Source organism: Oncorhynchus nerka, linkage group LG7 (genome assembly GCF_034236695.1).
Source record: "Oncorhynchus nerka isolate Pitt River linkage group LG7, Oner_Uvic_2.0, whole genome shotgun sequence".
NCBI classification, from domain to species: domain Eukaryota; kingdom Metazoa; phylum Chordata; class Actinopteri; order Salmoniformes; family Salmonidae; genus Oncorhynchus; species Oncorhynchus nerka.
This window is the reverse complement of record NC_088402.1, coordinates 72,905,747-72,920,949: the sequence shown is the minus strand read 5'-3', so window position 1 is coordinate 72,920,949 and position 15,203 is coordinate 72,905,747. Positions and strand designations below refer to the sequence as shown.

The window sequence follows — 15,203 nt, the reverse complement described above, 5'->3', positions numbered from 1 at the left end:
ACTCCTGTCCCTCTTGTCCTTTCTATTCAATTATTTGACAGCATATTGAAAAATATTTCTGCTGCTGAATGGATCAGTACACCCTTTGTGTTGCATGAACGTCAAGTTAAACCACCAGGGTAGAGTCGTGGTGGTCCTGAGCTCCTTGCATCTCCCTTGAGATCATTTTGAGTGTGTTACTGTATTGCAGTGTGACAAACAATGCAAAATATTCAAAGGATAAAATCACTTAAATCTTATATAGAAAAGCTTTTATTGTAAAACGCTTATGGACTAGACATCACAGTATACTGAACAAACAGGGCCACACAGTTTTCTAGTCTAAGAATTGAACAAGTGAAGAACATGTCACATTATCACGTCCACAATTTCACACTAAGATTTTTGAACTTTCTAAAGTCTATTTTAAGTTGTTCCTTTTTACATTTATAGTCAACATGCAAGTAACTAAATGTCAAAGAACCACTTACCACTCCTCATTGTTCTGTCATACTGTATGAGTAAGTAACTCCATAGGATCGTACCAGTCATCAGAAGACTCCAGAACATTTCCTCACGTCTCCACCACCAGATATGTAGTTGTCGTGTGCTGTGGCATTTGGTGTGCCTTTTTTCTCACTGTGCTTCTCAATTTATTCCTATGAAAACGCATGCTTGTCAGATCATACCGTAATGTCCATTTCAGTCGTTAGTCAATAAGGCCCAGGCTCTATTCTTTGCCAATGTGCTTTGTAAATGCCGTTCACAAGCATATTAGTTGGCATACAAGGCACTGTCCTTATAAGCATGGTCAATAACTACAGGTTGGTTTATTTCACCAGAGCTTTCTTTTTACTTGTCTTGCCTCCCTATGTTTATCCTTTTCTCTCAGGCAGAAATGACAGGTTGCAATATTGGTAATTATAAAGTAGGTGGTTCGAGTCCTGAATGCTGATTGGCTGAAAGCTGTGGTATATCAGACCGTATACCATGGGTATGAGAAAAATACTATTTACTGCTCTAATTACGTTGGTAACCAGTTAAAAATAGCAATAAGGCACCTAGAGTGCTTGTGGCATATGCCCAATATACCACTAGGGGCTGTGTCCAGGCACGCCAGGATGCATCTCGCATAGGAACAGCCCTTAGCTGTGGTATATTGGCCATGTACCACACCACCTCGGGCCTATTGCTTAATTATGTTCTGTTCTTCCACATGCCACCATTCTTTTCTTCCTCTCCTCGCTGTGGTGACTATGCAGCACGTGGTGCGATCTCACCCGTTCTCCCTCTCCTATGTGCAGTGACCATAGAGATAACAAAAACTCAGTGGATATACCTGTTTAAGCGTGGATATTACCATTGAAGGCTTCCGCTATAAAGTAGTCAACTGGGTGGTGATTCCTATGGGTTATAGCCTCAATGGAGCTGCCCAGGCTGTCACAGACCCTATAATGGCACAGATATAAAGATGATTCCTCTATGGCAGTGACATACAAGATTGAGGTGGATTTATTTTCCTCTAAATCAACCCCTCCACAAACTACTTCTCCACTCTTCTCGTCCTCTCGGTCTTCCTTTCTCTGTCCTCTATACCCATCACCTCTCCCCTCTACATTAAACAGTGGTGACTGACAGCAGAGGGTTGTAGACCTTCTTCCCGTCAGGTGACCTGGTCCCGTGAGCCAGTAGTTCCTGGATGGTGATCCAGTTATCTAGGATCCTACGGCTCCGTTTCTTCTGGCTCCTCCTGTGGCTCAGCTCCAGGATGGTAGTGGGCTCCTGTCCCTGTGTAGCCCCGTGTTGTCCAACGCCATGCGACTCCCTCAGGAAGTCCAGCCGGCTCTGCATCATAAACTCCCTGCGTCTGCGCTGCTCCCTGGCCCTCAGCAACTGCTGCTTCCTTTCCTCTTTTGACCAATAGCGGCCCATCTTCATCTCGCTGACGGCATCGTCGTCCGTGGTCATGCCACTGCGCTCTTCTCGGATCTTCATGGCCCGGGCCTTCAGGAGGCGGTCCCTAACGGGACGCTTGGCAACATAGCGGGAGCCGTCGCTTCTTACTTTGACCTTCCACTCCATACGTGGTGAGGCTGGCGGCGGGAGGGGAGGGAGGATGGGTGAGGAGGGCATGTTCTTGCATGTGCTCCCCAGACTCATGGGACTGTCGCTGCCCTCCCTGGGTCGCTCCAGGCCCTCGGAGGTACAGGGGGACCTCAGCTGCATGCAGCTCTGGTAGCGCTGGGGGATTCTGGGGCCAGAGTGGCGGCGGGACAGATAAGGGCTGTTCTCAGCACTACGTCCTCTTCCCCTCCCCTCTACTGTCCCGTTGGTTTTGGGGCGTCCCGCACCTCCGTCCGACCCCCTCCTGGCCTCCCCGTCGCGGGATAGAGATCTGAACTTGGCGCCTCCCGGGCTGGAGGTCTTGGCTTCCGCTCCCCTTCTGTGTGAGTTAGGGGAGTAGGGCTGGTTCAGGTTAGCCTGCCCCCTCTCCTCCCTCCTGCCTCCCCTCTCCCTGTGTCGGCTGGGGGTCCGACACTGCAAAGAGGCTGAGTCTCCCCCCTCCAGGCTGCTGCGGCCATGTGCAGAGAGGGAGGGGTACTGTTCAGTGACCAGAGGAGTGGTCCTGCAGCTCCCCCCTCCTGTATTGTAGGCGCTGGTGCTGTCCTTGTCAGAGCGCTCCCTCTCGGGGAGCTCATTAATGTCTGACAGCTCATGGATACAGGACTCCTCGAGAACCAGAAGAGCCACCCGCCCAGCCCCGGCCCCACCTCCGGCTCCGCTCTCCTCCTCCTCCTCCTCCAGGGGCCATGCCTTCAGGCAGCGCTCCCGGAGCTGCTGCATCTTCTGGGCCCTCAGGATGTTACGACACTTGAATTCCAGATGGCGTAGCTCCTCTTCCAGGAGGGCCATCTCATGCTGCATCAGGTTCTCATTCCTGTTCACATCCAGAGGAATGCCCCCCTGCCCGTGACCCCCATGCTCCCCCAGCAGCAGAAGAGTGTTGCTGTTCTTCTCATAGTAGCACTTGATCTCCAGGAGCTCCCTGTACCTATCGCACTCTTCCTCCGTCAGTCCAGGCATCATCCTCACTGGGTCAGCTGTGTAGACCCTCTCCCCTGCCAGGTCAACACCCCCCCCTCCTCCTCCACCACCCAGACAGTCCAGCCCCAGCAGAGAGTCTGTGCTGAAGTGGAACTCTGTGGAGTGACCATGGAGCAGGGGTGGGGTGTCCCTGTCCCCTGGCCAGAGTGGAACCTGCGCATGCTGCCGGGGGTGTTGGTGGCGTTGGTGGTGGGGGCGCTGGTCTGGTCGTCTCCCAGCAGGTCATGTTCTGAGGACTCCTCGTTGCGGGTGCTCTCGTCCGTACGGCCAACCCCGCTGTCCAGCTCCTGGCTGTTACTCAGCACCGTGTGGAGCAGGCTAGGAGAGTCACGGTGACCCCACCCACGGCCTCCCAACCCACCCATGACCCCTGGTTCTGCATCGAGCACGGAGGCCCCGTTCCTCAGGTGATGGGGGCTAGGAAGATGGACGGCATTATCCAGAAGCTCCAGCTCATCTGGGTCCAGCTGGTTGTCATTCTGAGTTGTAGAAGGTGTTTCACATATTGTGTTTGTTGTTTTGATGGCCGTTGTTGAGTTGAAGGTGTCATTGAAGTGGGAAAAGAAACACATGAGTATAAAGCAGGTTTATTTTATTGTACTCTTTTGAACCTCATACAACATGTTAGACCTATGTCTTATTGTTCATCTCAGTCACTAGATGGCGCAGGAGCCAACTTAATGTGTGAGTTCATTACCATTTTAAAGACATTTTTGTACTTGGGGGTATTTTCCACTGACCTGTCTGGATGAATAGGTCAATTGGGCCTAAAGGTAAATATATGCACACCCACTCACCCAGCTATACGCGTGCGCACACACATTACCAGTCTGTTCTGTCATGATTTTGCTTAGTGTGTTGTTACTACTAGTGAATAGAGTAGGTAGGAAAATTACAAATTCATTCCTTTACTCGGACCCTCTGAGATATTGATAATGTGTATGTAAATATTCTGGTTGAATTCCGCAAACAATTCACGCCTCAGAGTGGAGTTGACCACATTTCATTGATATACATTTTAATTGTTTAAATTTTAATACGTTTCAGGCTTTTGGATTATTCTTATCTAACAACCCCTTTATGTATCTCCCCCTATCCCCAAGACAGGTCCAATACAGACAATTTTATCTGAATATCAAGTCATTTCTGTGTAACAATTAAATACCATACTGTGATTGTTTTCAATTAAAATGGTCAAAAATAAATAAATAATAGCTTCTTGGCAAAAAGCTATTTCTCAAGCAAGAATATTGCTAGGACTGTATGGGAGTGGCCTGAGTGAGGGTCCTAATTGGAGGAGCCTAATGGGAGGGATATGTAACCTGAAAACTAGCTGTTATTGGCAGAGAGGGGAAAGTCTCTTTGTTATTGATCTATTAACTTCTACCTCCTGATGTCTCCAGGCGGTCCAGAAAACCCACCCAGCAAACGAGCTGAAATGTCAGCCGGCCTCTTCAAAAGCTCTTACACTAAAAGGATAATCATTTTCACAATTTCACAGTATTATTCCAACCTCAGTGTGGAAATATATATAAAACACACAAAATGATTTTGACTGCACTGCCCCTTTAATCTCTGCTCATATATTTCTCTCTGATGAATCCCCCTCTCATCAACTCCCTCTGTGAGGATTCATATTGATAAAGCATTGTCTATCTCAGTTTTAGCCTACCCTGCATCTCATTTCTCTCTGCAGATTGGAGGGCGCCACATGAGTAAAGGAAGATGAGGGTACGTGCAGTGCGTGACTGACTGGGTAGCAACCTACATTTTAATGGCCCTCGCTTAAATCTGCCCTCTAGCTGAATGTGGGCTGCATTCCGATTTTAACACTGACTGTGTCACAGAGCACATGTACAGACGTGTGTTTGTGTCTGTGGCTTATGCACCACTCTCAGTATGAAAAGGGTCAACTATTCTGCCCCATCTGGAGGTGTGTGTTCAGTGATTACCCATTTGCTGTGTGTATATTATGGGATGTCCTGGGACTGTGTCCTCAGATCTGTTGAGCTGTGACCTTGAGGGAAACAAAGCAATGCCACATTGGCACGTACTGAAAACAAGCAGGCTGTCCTCGTTCTCCCACTAACGCTCGCTGTCCATCCCTCCCACCCCCGCTCCATTTCCCTCTATCTGTCCTCATCTGTCTCCCTCTTCACTCCTCTCACCTTTCCTGTCTCCTGGGTAAACAGGGTAGGGGGAGATGCAGAACTCCAGTCTTATTTCCTTTACATCAATGTCCCCTTGTTATAGAGGTACCAATCGGATCTGCCTTTGATTCTATGTTGATCAATTTGGTGATCTATGTTGAATTGTACTTGATGGAAAATTGTAAATGGGGGTCTTGTGAAAATAAATAACTGTAGTGGGTGGCGCTGTGGATGTTTTGTACGCTCGATACAGATGTAAGATCTTAATTTGATCCAGTTTACTACAGCAAGAAAATAATCCTTTAGCAACAGGAAATATGGATTATTATGTGGATTATACTTAATAGACATTTTTGTAGAGGATACATTTTTCGTAAGGGAAATTCAAGTCAAATTTCCAAGTGAAAATTATAAACTTCAGAAATATTTTTATACCTTTTTAAATGTCCTGCTTTGCGGGAATATTATCATGTAACAAGGTGATCAAATTAAGATCCTACATCTTGTATGTCAGATGTTGGGTGTTTTGTTCTGGGAGAGATTCTCACCTCTATTTCGGGCCGGGCCAGAAGCAGGGAGATGTTGGTACTGTCCTCCCTGGTAAGAATGGCCACCGCCTCCTCTCTGTTCTGGATGTCCACCCCGTTTATCTGATTCAGAATCACATCATATCTGTACTCTGATCCTTTTTTATAAATAGACTTGCTATAATATAGAACTTTGTCTGAAATGTTATCTTAACAATCCTAATGTTCTCTTACCTGTAATATTCTATCCCCCTCTCGGATGCGGCCATCCATAGCAGCTATACTATTGGGGTTGACCTGGAGTGAGAGAGGATTAGGTTAGCTGGCAAACAGGCGATCAGAGCGAGGATAACCCTCATCCTCACTCCCATCCTCCTCACCTCGCCCACATAGATCCCCAGATCCTCCTCATCGTCTGTCCGGTAGCACACCGTTAACCCCAGTTTGTCCTGCTGACGAGACTTATACAGCTCAACCTCCTATTGAAATGTGTGGCAGGAAAAACACACGTTTTGAGTGACAAGTTAAACACCTGAACACTGGTAATGGAGATAGAGAGGGCATGAAAAATGGGATTTCTGTTGGATTAGATGGTAGACTATTTGTTTTGACAAGGCAATTGAGACTTACCTCGTATTCTAACTCATCCTGTCGGAGATCCCCCTCCTGCTGAGGGATGTCAAAGTAGTTGTTGGATTCATAATATTCAGGCTCTAGGAGACTGAGAATAAAACATATGAGAAAATATGCCATGTGTCCCAATTTTGTTTGTTTGTCAGACATACAGAATGCAGCGCTTTCAAACATCTTGGATAAATTGAATCTCAAACTCTTCCACCCCCTCTCTCTGTCTCTCAATTCAATTTAAGGGCTTCATTGGCATGGGAAACATGATAACATTGCCAAAGCAAGTGAAGTAGATAAACGAATGTGAAATAAACAGTAAATCTATGTCTGTCCCTTTCTCTCACACACTCTCTCTCGCTATCATTCTCTATCCTTCTCTTTCTCTCTCACACACACATTCTCTTTCCACTCACAGCTCATTGAGCAGGTAGGGTTCCAGGATGGGTGGCAGCGGTGGAGAGGGGGAAGGGTGAGGGGGCGGGGCTCCACATGGGTTGTGGGCGGTCCTTCCCAGGGTCAAGATGTGCTGGAAGCTGATGTCAGTCTGAGTGCCGCTGTCCACACAGTCAGTCAGCCCCCCTGTCACTGCTACTGTCCCGTCCAGCCCCGCTAGTCGCCCTGCATGTCCCGCCCGCCTCCGGGTCCCCCTCCTTAACACGTGAGACAGCAGGGGGTCTTTCACATTTAGGGTGGTATCCCCAGAGAGACGAGACAGCTCTTTACCATTCACCTAGAGGAGGGAGGGTTCAGAGGTTAGCCAGCAGAAGGTGGGGGAAGAAGGAGAAGAGTGAGATCAGAGGTTAGAGAGGAGGAGAAGAAAGGAAGAGTAGGGGAGTGGTGGAGAATGATTAAACACAAAGGAGTACAAGGACATGGAACATACAGAGGAAGATGTGAGAGAGAGCAACACAAAGGAGTACAAGGACATGGAACATACAGAGGAAGATGTGAGAGAGAGCAACACAAAGGAGTACAAGGACATGGAACATACAGAGGAAGATGTGAGAGAGAGCAACACAAAGGAGTACAAGGACATGGAACATACAGAGGAAGATGTGAGAGAGAGCAACACAAAGGAGTACAAGGACATGGAACATACAGAGGAAGATGTGAGAGAGAGCAACACAAAAGAAAACAAGCCATTTATAGAGCGAGAAAGGGCAATGGGTGGGTGGTAGCGATTGGACTGGTGTGTGATTACAATGCAGGTGTATATAAAGATTAAACAGGATAATAGATAGTAGATTTATTGAGCCACATTAGCAGAGCTCTCACTAGACATACAGACAGAACAGGTTAGTTCACTGTATTAGAATTAACCACAGCAGAGAGACTGAGGAGAATAGATGAACACAACACATACAGACAGACCTAAACACAAAGCTAGGGGTTAGTCAGTCAACACAACCAATTAAGTGAACAGAGAATAGCACAATACACCTGAACAAATAGAGAAATGTGTAGGTCCATTCAGAAAGGTGCATTCGGAAAGTATTCAGACCCCTTGACTTTTTGCACATTTTGTTAAATCACAGCCTTATTCTAAAAAAAAATGTCTTCTCTATCATCAATCTACACACAGTACCCCATAATGATGAAGCAAAAACAGGTTTTTAGACAATTTTGCAAATGTATAATATAAAATAAATCTGACATTGCATTTACATAAGTATTCAGATCCTTTACTCAGTACTTTGTTGAAGCACCTTTGACAGTGATTACAGCCTCGAGTTGTCTTGGGTATGATGCCACAAGCTTGGCACACCTGTATTTGGGGAGTTTCTCCCGTTCTTCTCTGCAGATCCTCTCAAACTTTGTCATGTTGGATGGGGAGCGTCGCAGCACAGCTATTTTCAGGTCTCTCCAGAGATGTTAGATTGGGTTCAAGTCCGGGCTCTGGCTGGGCCATTCAAGGACATTCAGAGACTTGTCCAGAAGCCACTCCTGCGTTGTCATGGCTGTATGCTTAGGGTTGTTGTCCTGTTGGAAAGTGAACCTTCACCCCAGTCTGAGGTCCTGAGCGCTCTGTAGCAGGTTTTCATCAAGGATCTGTCTGTACATTGCTCTGTTCATCTTTCCCTCAATCCTGACTTGTCTCCCATTCCCTGCCGCTGAAAAACATCCCCACAGCATGATGCTGCCACCACCATGCTTCACCGTAGGGATGGTACCAGGTTTCCTCCAGACGTGAGGCTTGGCATTCAGGCCAAAGAGTTCAATCTTGGTTTCATCAGACCAGAGAAGCTTGTTTTTCATGGTCTGAGAGTCTTTAGGTGACTTTTGGCAAACTCTAAGCGCGCTGTCATGCACCTTTTACTGAGGAGTGGCTTCCATCTGGCCACTCTACCATAAAGGCCTGATTGGTGGAGTGATGTAGAGATGGTTGTCCTTCTGGAAGATTCTCCCATCTCCACAGAGGAGCTCTGGAGTGACCAAGGTCCTTGGTCACCTCCCTGACAAGGCCCTTCTACTCAGATTGCTCAGTTTGGCCGGACGACCAGCTCTTGGAAGAGTCTTGGTGGTTCCAAACTTCTTCCATTTAAGAATGATGGAGGCCCCTGTGTTCTTGGGGACCTTCAATGCTGCAGAAATATTTTGGTTCCCTCCCCCAGATCTTTGCCTCGACACAATCCTGTCTCTGAGCTCTACAGACAATTCTATCGACCTCATGGCTTGGTTTTTGCTCTGACAACTGTGGGACCTTATATAAACAGGTGTGTGCCTTTCCAAATCATGCCCAATCAATGAAATTTACCACAGGTGGACTCCAATCAATTTGAAGAAACATTTCAAGGATGATCAATGGAAACAGAATGCACCTGAGCTCAATTTCGTGTCTCACAGCAAAGGGTCTGAATACTTATGTAAATAAGGTATTCATGTTTTTTAAAATGTGTAATACATCTGAAACTAATTCTAAACACCTGTTTTTGCTTTGTCATTATGGGTTATTGTGTGTAGATTGATTAGGAAATAAGGCTGTAACGCATCAACATTTTGAAAAATGTAAGGGATCTGAATACTTTCCAAATGTACTCTATATTAGTAATACACCCTCCCCCACACACCCACACATACAAAGGCACATCACAGTGTTTGGGACATTTAGCTCAACTAAAAAGGTTTTGAAATCACATACAGCTGGGTAGAAGAAAAACTTTATACTGAGACCTTCAATCGACCTTCTCCATCTAAAGAGCACAGCATGTTACTTATTTGACCCTTCTGTGGAGAGAGAGAGGGAGAGGAATGGAATCATTAGAGAAGAGAACATGAAAGTTAATAGGGTTGGTTCAGTGGGAAAAATGAAAGTGTTACAGTATGTTGTAAGGAAATGGGTTAATATTGGTTCAGATCATAGATTGCCTGTTGGCAGGCTAATCCCTGTATTAATCCTAACTCCCTCTGCATGTGTCTAACCATGCTGTAAATGATCCTCTCTCTTTGAAACAACACAACTCAGTTATATCCTTTACAAAAAAAAAAGATTGCAGTCAGAGTGCATTATAAACTGCAGTTCAAAATACCACAGTCGACTGCAGTTACTGCAGTTTCAAAACTGAAATAATCAACATGTGTACCAACCCAGCCTAATATATAAACCCTCTCTAGTTCCCTACATCTACATGTCTGTGAAGTCAGTTCTCTCTCTCTCTCTCTCTGTGTGTCTCTGTGTCTTTGCGTCTCCCTGTCTCTCTCTCTCTCTGTGTCTCTGTGTCTTTGCGTCTCCCTGTCTCTCTGTCTCTCTCTGTGTCTCTGTGTCTTTGCGTCGCCCTGTCTCTCTCTCTGTGTGTGTCTTTGCGTCTCCCTGTCTCTCTCTCTCTACGTGTCTCTGTGTCTTTGCGTCTCCCTGTCTCTCTCTCTCTCTCTGTGTGTCTCTGTGTCTTTGCGTCTCCCTGTATCTCTGTCTCTCTGCGACTGCTTTATTGCCTACCCATGTAAGAGATGCAAACTCGGTCTCAACCTTTAAGTCTTTACTGAAGACTCATCTCTTCAGTGGGTCATATGAATGAGTGTAGTCTGGTCCAGGAGTGGGAAGGTGAACGGAAAGGCTCTGGAGCAACGAACCGCCCTTGCTGTCTCTGCCTGGCCGGTTCCCCTCTTTCCACTGGGATTCTCTGCCTCTAACCCTATTACAGGGGCTGAGTCACTGGCTTACTGGGGCTCTTTCATACCGTCCCTAGGAGGGGTGCGTCACTTGAGTGGGTTGAGTCACTGATGTGATCTTCCTGTCTGGGTTGGCGCCCCCCTTGGGTTGTGCCGTGGCGGAGATCTTTTTGGGCTATACTCGGCCTTGTCTCAGGATGGTAAGTTGGTGGTTGAAGATATCCCTCTAGTGGCCACCCCACATAGCCTGGTTCCTCTTTAGGTTTCTTCCTAGGTTTTGTCCTTTCTAGGGAGTTTTTCCTAGCCACCGTACTTCTACACCTGCATTGCTTGCTGTTTGGGGTTTTAGGCTGGGTTTCTGTACTTTGAGATATCAGCTGATGTACAAAGGGCTATATAAATACATTTGATTTGATTTGATTTGATGAAATACAATGTGCAGATATTGCCAAAGCAGTATAGTGGTACAGCATTTCAGTAAATACAGTACAATGCAATGAGGATAATGAAATACAGTTAATTTCAGTAGTAATAATAATGGGTATACAGGTGTAACCGATGTGAAATGGCTAGCTAGTTAGCGGTGGTGCCCGCTAATAGCGTTTCAATCAGTGAAGTCACTCGCTTTGAGACTTTGAAGTAGTGGTTCCCCTTGCTCTGCAAGGGCCGCGGCTTTTGTGGAGCGATGGGTAACGATGCTTCGTGGGTGACTGTTGTTGATGTGTGCAGAGGGTCCCTGGTTCGAGCCCGGGTATGGGCAAGGGGACAGACTAAAGTTATACTGTTACACAGGTACAACACTACTACTGTTATATTGTGTCATTCTAAACAGAAAATGTCAAATAAATAAACAACAAAATTAACACGGATGATGGTTACACTATGCATCCTTCTAGGTTATATACAATTGAAAAACTACAGATAATTAATGTTTATGGGATGTTCCTCAGGCTTTGGCAATCATATACTGTACATATCTGGCAATAATATTTGCGGATTCTCCCTCACCCAGAATAATTCCCAGTTTTACGTCATTAGGAAATGTACAGAAGTTGGATATTGATAGAGATGTTTTCTTGAAAAAATATTCTCTTATTTGGGAGTATTTCTCGCAGCGGAGGAAAAAGTTAATTTCTGTAACAATCTGATTGATTTCTCTGTGTGTTTGAATAATACAGTTGTTTAGTGTTTTTAGGGGACTCTTTTTAGGGTTCAGCTCTTGGGTTTCCAGTGCTTTGAATTGTAAGGATGTTTTGGGGCTATATTTAAATTTAAATGGAATCTTCAGAGTTCCACTCTGCATGCATTATTTGGTTATTTCTTTTGGCTATTTAAGATAATTCTGCAGAATTCTGTATGTAGGTTTTATATTTGTTTTTTCTCCCAATTGTTCTAATCGTAAAAACAGGTTGGACCCATAACCTCACTTCCATACAGTGCAATTGGTAAAATCACACTTGAATATTTTGCACCAGATCTGGATATTAATGCTTATTTTTGAGAATTTTCTTTTTATGAAGTAAAATGCTTTTTTCTTTTAGTACATTCACTGCTAAACCAAATCCACCAGAGGCACATACTTTTTGTCCCAGGTAGTTATACCATTGGGCATGTTCAACCATGGTATTTCCTCATTTGAAGGAGTGTCTGCTGCAGATAGAGGAGGGTTTCATATTAGGGATTAGTGAGGATCTGCTTGAGGAATCTGATTGAAACAGCAGGGATGTTGCTCCGGGGGTGACTAAACTGGCTCAGAGGAGAAGCAGTGATCGTGGTCAACTGACGCAAGACCCCACAACATTGAATCTGTTCAGAGGTGAAAAATCTTACAACCGTTTATGCCCCCCTCTTCTATAAAATGGTAATGCACTTTTTGGCATTCATAGAATCCATTGGTTGATGTCATGAGCACACAGCTGTGCGAGTGTGCATAGACTATGTGCTTATGCATGTGTGAGTGTGCATAGACTATGTGCTTATGCATGTGTGAGTGTGCATAGACTATGTGCTTATGCATGTGTGAGTGTGCATAGACTATGTGCTTATGCATGTGTGAGTGTGCATAGACTATGTGCTTATGCATGTGCGAGTGTGCATAGACTATGTGCTTATGCATGTGCGTTTGTGTGTGTTTTAATGGAGCACTATAGACAGTATTGAGGTGGTCTAAGTAACAGACAGACACCCAGACAGACATTGTGTTAGTGGTCAAACACTGACCTTGGCTGTCTGGGGAGTTCTCTCTCTCTCTCTCTCTCTCTCTCTCTCTCTCTCTCTCTCTCTCTCTCTCTCTCTCTCGTGCACTCTACATTGCTCTGTTCTCTCCATATCCAGGCTCTCTTTCACTATCTCTCTTCTGAATGCTGTCACAACACTTCTCGTTCTCAATCCCCTCCCTAGAGGAGACAAAACACGCTCCTCTCTTTGAGCCGCTTCTTTCCTCTGCCTGGTTGTCCTTCCCATACTAATGGCCTGCCATACATCTTTGTCTGTCTCTCTCTCTCTCTTTTCATTTGTTATTTCAATTGAAGACAAATAAGAAACTTGCATGGCTTCTTAGGCAATGCCAAATGGAGTTAACAGTGTGAAGCGTACCTGTATTTTTCATTTGTCAAGTCTAATGAAGTTGTCCACGACAAACGCTTGTTATGCCACTGAATCAAGCATTGTTCTTGTATTTTCTCCTCGCTTAGACTGGTTCCTATTCCCTTAGTTTGTCTACACAGGATACACCATCTTCAGGACCAATGAGGGATTGGGTATACAGAAGAATAGCCGTATGGTCATGACTGACAGGTCTGAGAACACTCAGAAAAAATATGTAGGGGGGGGTGCCTCTGCATTAATTATCAATGAGAGGCAGTGAGATGGCTTTGAGGTTGTCGTTGTATAGGTTAATGGTTGTTGTGCATTAGATTGGAAGGATAATTCATCTTGACATGTTGTGATGCATTATACATCCACTGGTCCATTATGTCAGCTAAGTTCATTACCTATAACCTCTGACTTTACACTTAGCACCTTTTTTCTGTCTGGAACCTAAAATGCTTCTTCGGCTGTCCCCATAGGAGAACCCTTTGAAGAACCCTTTTTGGTTCCAGGTAGAACACTTTTGGTTCCAGGTAGAACCTTTTTGGGGTCCAAGTAGAATCCTTTCCACAGAGTGTTCTACATGGAACCTTAAAGGGTTCTACCAGAAACCAAAAGGGTTCTTCAAAGGGTTCTCCTATGGGGACAGACAAAGAACCCTTTTTTCCTAGAGTGTAGCAGTGTCCCATTTTATCCAATGACAGTCAAGTCAAATTGCGGGTGACAGAGAGAAGAATATTTATTGTTCATTCCTTCACTAAAGGTGTATGTAATAACAGGCGAATAGATACTGAGTTCCATGCCATTATATATTCCTATCATAAGGTACAATATTCGGAGTAGCACAGTAGGGGAGAGGATGGGGGAGGAGGTGGATCGAGGGGAGGGGGAGAAAGAGAGAGGGAGATGAAAGAGAAACAGGGAGTTGAAAGGGGTGAGTGATGCTGATGGAGAGCAGCACAGGGGGAAGGGGAGGTGAGGAAAGACGAGTGAAATACAAGGACAAAGAAGGAGGGAAGGAAGGAGCTTTCGAGGAATAGTAGATAATGAGGGTGTGAATGTCTGACAACTCCATGCTTGTTGGTAAATATTTGAAACACACAGAGGAACCCCCAAGGAGGTGTCTTAGTGGTTGAGGCTTAATGAGGTGTTATCTCAGCCATTTTAGCTGCAGATTGATATAATATCTACAGTACACCAGACTGTGAGAGGGGAACAAATGCTCCTGTAAAGGTGTCCACATGCTTCCCAGTGAAAACAGTTTGGAAGAGTTAGTGCATATATTATGACCCCATTTTGTGACTTTTTTGTTTGTTTTGGACTTCGGTAAGAGTTTTTTTCGGGTGTTCAGGAATACAAGATCAGCGTCAACTCACCATCAGTACGACCAAGAATATGACTTTCACGAAGCGGATCCTGTGTTCTGCCTTTCAACCAGGACAACGGAATGGATCCCAGCCGGCGACCCAAAAAAACGACTCCGTAAAAGAGGGAAACGAGGCGGTCTTCTGGTCAGACTCCGGAGACGGGCACATCGTGCACCACTCCCTAGCATTCTTCTCGCCAATGTCCAGTCTCTTGACAACAAGGTTGATGAAATCCGAGCAAGGGTAGCATTCCAGAGGGACATCAGAGACTGTAAAGTTATTTGCTTCACGAAAACATGGCTCACTGGAGAGACGCTATCGGAGGCGGTGCAGCCAGCGGGTTTCTCCACGCATCGCGCCGATAGAAACAAACAACTTTCTGGTAAGAAGAGGGGCGGGGGCGTATGCCTTATGGCTAACGAGACGTGGTGTGATCACAGAAACGTACAGGAACTCAAATCTTTTTCTGTTCACCTGATTTAGAATTCCTCACAATCAAATGTAGACCGCAAGAGAATTCTCTTCGATTATAATCACAGCCGTATATATTCCCCCCCAAGCAGACACATCGATGGCTCTGAACTAACTTTATTTGACTCTTTGCAAACTGGAATCCATACATCCTGAGGCTGCATTCATTGTAGCTGGGGATTTTAACAAGGCTAATCCGCGCCCTCAGCCGCGCCCTCAGAGCATGCGCAGACCAGCTGGCTGGTGTGTTTACGGACATATTCAATCAATTCCTATCCCAG

The 15,203-nt window shown here is 45.6% G+C and overlaps 1 protein-coding gene across 1 annotated transcript in view; it reads right to left on the bottom strand.

The window, feature by feature from the left end:
- Positions 1–234: 234 nt before the first annotated feature.
- LOC115132333 (PDZ domain-containing protein 4-like) overlaps positions 235–15,203 on the bottom strand; it is a 39,370-nt gene continuing 24,401 nt past the window's right edge. Inside the window, 8 exon segments of the mRNA XM_029664893.2 lie at positions 235–3,224; positions 3,227–3,563; positions 5,783–5,884; positions 5,996–6,058; positions 6,142–6,240; positions 6,392–6,482; positions 6,802–7,118; positions 9,560–9,613. Of these exon segments, the coding sequence (XP_029520753.2) occupies positions 1,597–3,224; positions 3,227–3,563; positions 5,783–5,884; positions 5,996–6,058; positions 6,142–6,240; positions 6,392–6,482; positions 6,802–7,118; positions 9,560–9,613 (2,691 nt within the window). The 3' untranslated portion in view covers positions 235–1,596.